This window comes from Populus alba, chromosome 6 (genome assembly GCF_005239225.2).
Source record: "Populus alba chromosome 6, ASM523922v2, whole genome shotgun sequence".
Taxonomy (NCBI): domain Eukaryota; kingdom Viridiplantae; phylum Streptophyta; class Magnoliopsida; order Malpighiales; family Salicaceae; genus Populus; species Populus alba.
The window spans coordinates 18,058,232-18,066,832 of record NC_133289.1 but is presented as its reverse complement, the minus strand read 5'-3'; the positions used below and the strand labels follow the sequence as shown (position 1 = coordinate 18,066,832).

Below are 8,601 nucleotides of genomic sequence, written 5' to 3'. Positions count from 1 at the left end.
TTGAAATTTAGCTAAAGTGAGAGAGTAGTTTGAGAGGAGAGAGAGGAGAGGTTACTTAGAAAGTTTGATTGATTAATTAATTACTTATCGAAAGATGAAGGTGACTATGAAGAGGGAAAAAAAAAAAAAAAACTAGTTCTATTGCTGTCAATAGCCCAAGATGATTATGACACTCAAGATTCTAATAATATACATGATATTTCTCCTTTTTCCTCAATATTCTAATGATATATATGATATTTTTCCTTCTTCTTCTTCTTCTTCTTCTTCTTCTTCTTTTTAATTCTTTGATGTTTCATCACCTTGCAGCATTGTAGTTCTTCTTCACTTTTCTTCATATATATATTTGGGATATATTATTGCCTGTTTTGTTCTTAGATTAGAAAAATCTATTCAATTAAAAGAAATAGGTATACCATGTTTAATCATTGAAGATTAAATCATAAAAATAAAATCATTGGTATGACAAATAAAACTTCAATTGAATTTAGTATTGGTCATTTGATAATTTGAATTGACTAAATTTATAAAAAGTATTTTTCTATTTTATTAATTTTGCAAATTGTTTGTTTGTTGGATAATGATACCTAAAAGTAATCATATAATCGAAAGTTGAACTCAAATTGAAAATAATATATGCAAATAGTAATTTCATTGATTATAATAACTAAATAAATAAATTAGATACTTCAACATGAATATCATTTAAAAACAAATACTTGAAAATAAGTGAAAAAGTTAACAAAAAATATGGGCAAATCTTGAAATTCAAAATATAATTTGGAGTATAAATGCAACTTCTCATTAAAAAAAGAAATTAAATAATGTTTTGCAAGAAATCTCAAGAATAAATAATGCCTACATTTTATCACATAATTAAAAAAGAATTATTCAATGCATCACATGAGACTAAAATAAAATTCATTTTCATCTTTTTCTTCCCACAAATACCACCTTTTTTTAGTGGTTGCTAACTAGCTAAAATGCACTCGAATACAGGTTGAATAAAATATTTTTTTTTCAAAAAAAAAAAAATCCATAGGCATTGTTAACTTTTTCTAGCATCCAAGAAATTATTAATAATGAATTGAAAAATTAATGCATTGTTTTAATAACATTAATTGAAAATCACATACCTTAATAAAATATTAAAAAGAGTTGTTAATGGGATGATATTCACCCCTTAAAACAAGGGGAAAAAAGGAGGGTAAATTACGTGGCGCGGTCTCACAGGCCTCTATTGAGCTGGGTGTTAGGGTTTGAACCCTTTGTATTTCTTTCACTTTTTTTTTTTCAGATTTAAATACACTATAAGAAACTTAATATTATATTTCAATTATTATTCAATTTTTTCATGTTTATCAAATAATATTGTAGGCATTTAGGAGAATGTTAAGGTTTTTTTTTTCTTTCAATTATTATATCACTAATATGAAAAACAAACTCGTGAATATTCAATTAACATAAAATTTAAATTTCAATATATAATATTATCAATTTTTTCTCCAATCATATACAAAATTTTGAGAATTTATTTTAATATTTTATTTAAATTTTCTTTTAAGATCATAATGAATTTTTGTTTAAAAAACAATGCTTGGAATTTACAAACTTTCTCAACATTTAGTTGGTCCTCGGTTTTACGAGTATTTTTTTTTATGATAGAAAAAATTTTGATCTTACTATAGTGTTGCATGAGCCAATGAATCTAGTTAAAACTATTAGCTTTAAAAAAATAAAAGAAAACAGTCATAAGTCTTCATTCAATTAGGATGTATTTGTTAATGTAATTCAAACTATTTTTTAAAAAGTTTTTTACTTGAAAATATATTAAATTGATTTTTTTATGATGCTTTTTGATAGTTTTGATATAATAATATTAAAAATAAAATAAAATTTTAAAAAATTATTTTCATATATTTTTAATTAAAAAATAACATACATCACATTAGACACTTAATCCACAATTGAACTCAGCATAGCTGTTACAGTCGGCCTAGAAGTTTCCGGCGATAAGCCCAAAGGGCCGAACACTTATCTCAACCCATAAGACCCATCGCACGAAGCCTTACCCATAACTGGAACTTCATTTCCGCAGACATGGGCCGGGGACTTTCCTGGGTCCCAAATCATGACCCAACCACTATATAACCGTAAACAATTTTCTTTTCACAACAGAAAAACAAACCACCGACTCTTCAGTTTCTCACTTACCATTCAATGTTTACCTCTCTCCAGGTATTCTCTCTCTGATTCTTGCTTGTCTTTTTTTCTTTTTTTCTTGTTTAGTGCATTTGAGTGATTGGATTAAGCTTCAGTTTAGTTGCTCAGGGTTTCGTTTTGCGTTTTTATGAATCGTTAATTATTATTTGGTTAAAATAGTCTTCAAATTCTCAATTGTCTTACAGTATTGTGGAGATGAAAGAAAGGAATGGTAGTAGTTCGACGCTGAGACGAATTTTATTTAATTGTGCTGCCCAGGTTTGTTTTGTTTAGAAGATACAAGTTTGATTTATAGCACGGTTTTGGTTTCTTTGATAGAAGTGAAGGAAGTGTTCTTTTTGTAGGCAAAAGAATACGGAGGCTGTGTTGCGACAAAGGTTCCGGAAATTGAGCGGGATATGTGTTTGAAAGAATTTCTTTCTCTAAAGAATTGCATGCAGAATACCGTATGAAACTCAAATTTTTCAAGAAAATGAAAACATTCTTGCTTTTCCAATTTTTCTAAGGATCTGATCAGATTTCTGTATTTCCTTTTGCTTGGCAGATTAGAGGAAAGGCTTGAGGTTCTCTATCTTGGATATTTTGTGGGCAGATACTGAATACTGCAAGCGTAAGTTTAATAGCTTAAATTTGAGAGGTGAAGGATTTGGTTTGGGTATGTCTGGGAAAGCATCCATCTCGCAGCTTAGTGTTAGTTTAAGTGGGTCTGCAGGGTTGTCACATGTTTATATTCAGCACCCTCCTTTACGATGTAATGTTCCAGGATCAAGGGGTTTATTTTATGATGATGGGAATAAGCTATTATGCTCCCCCACATCTGATCAGGTAATCTGATGTTAAAATCAGTTATTCAATGTTCATTTGCATTATCATGATTTTTTTAAAAGTGAATGTAGGTTATTTGATTCAAAATTGATTTGTTTGTCTTTAATTCAGGTTTTTTCATGGAAAGTTGCTCCCTTTGATCCTCTTGTTGCACCTACCTCTGATTTGATAAGTGAAGGTCCTATCCTATCTATTCGGTATTCTTTAGATGCGAAGATCATTGCAATCCAGAGAACCAGTCAAGAGATCCAGTTTTTTCATAGGGAAACTGGAAAAAACTTTTGTCACAAATGTAAGCCAGAGTCAGAGAGCATACTAGGGTTTTTTTGGACTGATTGTCCACGGTGCCATTTTGTTCTAGTAAAGACCAGGTAAGAAGAAGCTTTTATTTTGTTTTATGTGGCTTTTAAAAAAAGTTAAGCATTTTTGTTGGTCTTCAATTTGTTTGCTCTTCAATTTGTTTATTTGCCTTAAATTCTGAGGCAAAAAAAGAAGGAATCAATTGAAACTTGGGTATTGTGAGAAGGAAATGGATTTTGTCTTTATGTTCTATTTGAACCTCTATCCAAAAAGTTCTTGGAGAGTTTCAACTTTCGAATCTACCCTGATCCTATCTTGATTCTTACACCTCGCCACCTCAGCTAATGGCTGAAAGATGGTCATTTTTCCTAGTTAGGCTTTTAACCTAGTCTGATTTATACTTGTGACGATAGATGACTTGCTTTATGTATTTTTCTTGGATAATGAGCTCATGTTGAATATAATAATAATGACCTGGTACTTGCATATCCTCAGAAAATTTTCATACCTCACTTTCTGCACATTTGATGGGTTTGTTACAGCTGAGATTGGGAAATTCTGTTTTCCAATATACTAAAGATTGAGATCTTCATTGCAGAATTCTCTCATATACATAGAAGACCCCTGAATATGATTCGAGTTTTATCTATATTAGGGGCGTTGTATGTCATGGAGATTTCTGCACATGGCCATCTGTTAAAAAAAAAAAAAGACAAAAAAGGAATAGAAAGTTTCTCTAGTAATAGCTTCTTTAGTAACACTCCTATTTGATTTTCTCCAGACTTGATTCAATCCCTTTTATGCCATTAAGATCTTCCCTTTTGATTTCACTAAAATGAAGTCTTAATCACAGTGGGCTGGATTTGCTTGCCTGTGATGCTGAATCAAAATCATTTCAATTGGTAGATACAAGGAAATTGAACGTGAGCTGGTATGTATATACACATGAGAGTCGCTTGGTTCTTCTTGCTTCAGGAATGCAATGCAAGACCTTCAGTGGATTTCAGGTATGCCAAGAATTTTCATCACTGGCTTCAACTTTAATTGGTTCTTGGCTGAATTTGTTGGGCTGTACACTTGTACATAACATTTCTGGAAATTAAAATTAAGCATACTGCCTTGATTTCATGGGCAATGATTTCTGGAAAAGAATGTCAAGAAGATGCTAGCTTATTCATATCTTAGGACATGTACAAGAAGAGCTTATAGAATTGTTGATGTTTTGAGATTCTATCAGTTAAAGCTGATTGATGATTGTGGGCATCTTCTTTAGTTGAAGCTTCTTCTGAAACTCTGACAACAATGTATTTTATTTTGTTCAGCTTTCATCTGCAGGGATTGTTTGCTTGCCAAAGTTTGAGATGGTAATGGGAAAATCTGAGGCTAACAGTAAGCCTGTCCTAGCAGCTGAAGATGTCTATATTGCAACCATGTAGGTTTTTTGGTAGTTTGATTGCTAGTAGATTAATACATATAACTTGGTCATCTACATTGTTCACCAAGAAAAGAATGATTTGTTCGCTTATACTAATGTTAAAAAATCTCAACATTGTCAGCTATGGGAGGATATACTGCTTGCAAATTGATAGAGTTGCAATGCTGCTTCACTCATATAGGTTTTATCAAGATGCTGTTGTGCAGCAGGTAATTCCTTTCTCTAATTTCCTTTTCTCTGTTACTGTTAACCTTGGATATTGTTTATTGTTATGACACAATTTTTTGGGAACAATAATTGGGTTATCTTAGTTTCACCTAATTTGCATTCAAGAACGGAACTGATCAAAGTAAATTTTGGAGGTAACTATAGAGCTGAGGAGCATATGCTTTGTTGCACTCTATTAAATATGTGAAAGATTGAACTTGGGACTTATCTGTGAATTATCAGTTGCTTGCATGAGTGTACCAGCACCTGACTTGGCCCTGTTTAATGCTTGGGTACCTTTTCATGGATCATAGCATTCAAATAGTGACGGCCAACTTTTTGAAACTCTCAACTCATCCAACTATTTTGTGCCTCATCATGTCAACTAAGTACTAGACTTGCTACAAAATCAATACACAAATCAGTTTCTAGAATTGAAATGGTAATGTGCCTTTTTTGCAGGGTTCCTTGCCAATATATTCAAGCAAAATTGCTGTTAGTGTGGTTGATAATGTACTTCTTATCCATCAAGTGGACACAAAGGTTGTTATACTCTATGACATATTTGTAGATTCTCGAGCACCCATTTCTGCTCCACTGCCTCTACTGTTTAGGGGGTTCCCCAGGTCTAATGCTTCCTCCTCGCGATCTACCGTAAAAGATGGTGAAAGTTCAGAGGCCAACATAAGTGATTCTGAATCAAACATTTATGGAGATGACTGGACATTTCTGATTCCTGACCTTATATGCAATGTTTCCAATAAGCAGTTATGGAAAATCCATTTAGACTTGGAGGCAAGTTAAATCAGTTTGATGATGAACTTTTTTTTTTTTCATGTGTTATCTAATCTTATAATTAGATTCTTTTGGTTGCAGGCAATTTCTGCATGTAGCTCTGAAGTTCCATCAGTGCTTGAGTTCTTGCAGCATAGGAAGTTGGAAGCTAGTAAGGTGGAAGCCTTTCTTACATTTTGATAAGCTCATTGGTTTTTATAAGGGACATGTAAGAAATTTTGTTTCCCAAAGAACATGATAAGTGATTTTGAAAAGAATAACATATATGAGAATCACTTAAAGAGAAATAAAGTGGATATATCTTTTATGCCTTGTGAAATTCATTCAACAGCCTTTCTTAAATATGAGCTCTTACTGATTTGCTGGAGTTAATTGTTGTGTTTCAGGCTAAGCAGCTGTGCTTGGCAATTACACACAACCTTATCTTGGAAAGGAGACCGGTCTTATTGGTTGCCAAGGCAATAGAAGTACTGATTGCGTCTTACTCCCAGTCACTCAAAACAGGAAGTTATCTCAAAGGAATTAAAGGTGAGAAAACCTCACATTCTTGTGGGACACAGATTGTTAAACCAAGATTTGGTGCCAATTCATCTACAGGAGAAGTTTATTGACATGGAACATCTACCAAATGCCAATATAGTGCCTTAGTTGACAATGAATCTCTGAATAGATCTATATATTTTTCTATGTCAGACAATGTCCAATTCAAATCAGTAAAAACAAACCGAAAAGTGAACAAGGAGAAATTATCAGGTGGTGCTGAGAGTTCTAGCACTGAAGTTCACACATCATCTTCACATTCTCAGCATCTTAGACCAACTAACAGCCCATTAAATGCTAGTGTTTCTGAAAGGCAAGAGTCTCAAGTTACTTCTCCAGCAATTTCACCCAATGAGATGTATAGCCTTGTGTTTGCTCCAGTTGAGGAAGAGATGGTGGGAGACTCATCTTACTTTGTTGCCATCATTGTTGAGTTCCTTCGTAGGTATGTCAATTTTATGTTTGATTCACGGCCCTGCAATGTTTCTAGGCTTGGACTCTTACATGTGTTCCTAATGATATTCTATTTTAATCAACCTTTGCTTTTGCGCTTGTGTAAATCTACTATATAATATTGAAGTGAAGAACCTTAAGCCATTCTGGTTTTGCAGCTGTTGTGTTAGCAAGACTTTCAGGCACAACATGAAAAAAGGACACTGCCCCTTGCCTAGTACGGGCGAGCTCCTGTTACAGATATATATATATATATAAAAAAGAATTAAATTGAAATGAATAATGGATTTTAACACTAATGCAGGTATATTTGCTATTATTGTATTATAGAATACGTAAAAAATTGTTGACTGGGTATCAATTTCTCACATGGACCAGTCCAGAAAACAGTCAAATTGGTGGCTCTCTTTCATCCATTAGACTGGGTAACTTTGGTTTCTCAAGTTCTGTTATTAAAATGATTCATGTACCTATCAGGTAACTTGTGCCAGGAAAGTGACAGGAAAAGATGAACTTGAAAAGTATTTAGGAAATGTTGATATTGTTTTTTTTTATTTCTTTTTATCGTGCATGTGTTCATAACTGCTTGTGTATATTAGGTTCACACCCAATGACATGTTTGTTTCCAATGTTGCAGTGCAAGTTCAGTAAAGAAAAAAGTTCAACCAAACATCAATGTGTTGGCAATACAACTTCTAGCATGCAATGAGCGATATGCAGAACTCTCACTGTTCATCATAAACAAGGTTTTGAAACATCGCCTAAAAATGTGCTTATGAACTAAAGAAATCTCCTGGATAGTAATGAAAGCTCTCTATTTTATTTTTTAGCCTTTTTGGTCTTAACGAGTGCAACTATTTCATTACAGGTTCTTCAACCCTCAAAAGAAGTAGCAATGCAGCTCCTAGAATCAGGCCGTCAAAATTCCCAGGTTAGGAAGCTGGCTCTAGATATGCTGAGACAGCTCTCTTTGCATCATGACTACGTGTTGCAACTAGTGCAAGATGGATATTATCTTGAAGCCTTGCGTTATGCTAGGAAGCACAAGGTAATTTTTACCCTACCAACTTCGGGTATAGATATAAATATGATATTATATTTTTAACTTAACCAAGGTATCGATTTGTACTAGATAAGTAGTTTTTCAAACCTTTGGTATAGATGCAGCACTTATTGTTGCAGTCATGATCAAGCTATTTACATTCTGTTCACTTTGTGGGTGCTTTTAGTGTTCAGTGAATCAATTATTGTGAGAATTTTTTTTGTATGCTCTATTTTATTGAGAAGATATGGTGCCATGCTGAATAAAATCTACAGTGTATTTTATGCTGAACAAGAGAAAATGTCTTGAGTTGCTATTTTTCTTAAGCAATTTTATCTTAAACCACAATGTTAGATGGAATGAATTTTCAACGTTCCTAACAAAACAATCCATTCATTGTCCAGGTTGTGACTGTCCGCCCCTCGTTGTTTCTGGAAGCTGCTTTGGCTTCTAATGATTCTCAACTCCTAGCTGCAGTGCTGAGATTCTTTTCAGATTTTACTCCAGGATTTATAACCACTTCCGACTGCCGTACCTACAATAAGATTCTCAATGAGATGAACTCAGCTGTAGCTGTTTGAATGTCAACCAGTTGTAACTCTTGAACGTTAAAACAACAATTACCAGAGGATAGCGGCAGGAAATACTTTCATGTCAACCTTTTCTGTTGACCCTGCTTCTTTTTGTTCGAAACTTTGAGATGAAAGGGGTTTTGAATTTACAGTTTGATGCATATGCATAAGATTTCATACATGGCCAACAAGTTTTTCTTGTTCTCTCT

General features: G+C 33.3%; 1 protein-coding gene across 3 annotated transcripts; it reads left to right on the top strand.

Moving 5' to 3' along the window:
• Positions 1 to 2,157: 2,157 nt before the first annotated feature.
• LOC118043871 (uncharacterized) lies at positions 2,158 to 8,601 on the top strand. Of its 3 annotated transcripts, XM_035051972.2 has the most exons (15): positions 2,159 to 2,238; positions 2,409 to 2,481; positions 2,568 to 2,669; positions 2,768 to 3,048; positions 3,160 to 3,419; positions 4,202 to 4,355; positions 4,671 to 4,780; positions 4,905 to 4,992; positions 5,453 to 5,785; positions 5,867 to 5,941; positions 6,172 to 6,313; positions 6,479 to 6,770; positions 7,416 to 7,524; positions 7,647 to 7,826; positions 8,225 to 8,601. In XM_035051972.2, the coding sequence occupies exons 4-15, from the start codon at positions 2,881 to 2,883 to the stop codon at positions 8,399 to 8,401; spliced, it is 2,088 nt and encodes a 695-aa protein (XP_034907863.1). In that variant the 5' UTR covers positions 2,159 to 2,238; positions 2,409 to 2,481; positions 2,568 to 2,669; positions 2,768 to 2,880; the 3' UTR covers positions 8,402 to 8,601. The 3 variants fall into 3 exon arrangements, 2 of the variants coding, with proteins under 2 accessions (XP_034907863.1, XP_034907866.1); XR_012170187.1 differs by lacking the exons at positions 7,647 to 7,826; positions 8,225 to 8,601 and adding an exon at positions 6,937 to 7,203 and having other exon boundaries at positions 2,158 to 2,238; XM_035051975.2 differs by lacking the exons at positions 2,159 to 2,238; positions 2,409 to 2,481; positions 2,568 to 2,669; positions 2,768 to 3,048 and having other exon boundaries at positions 3,279 to 3,419; positions 4,255 to 4,355.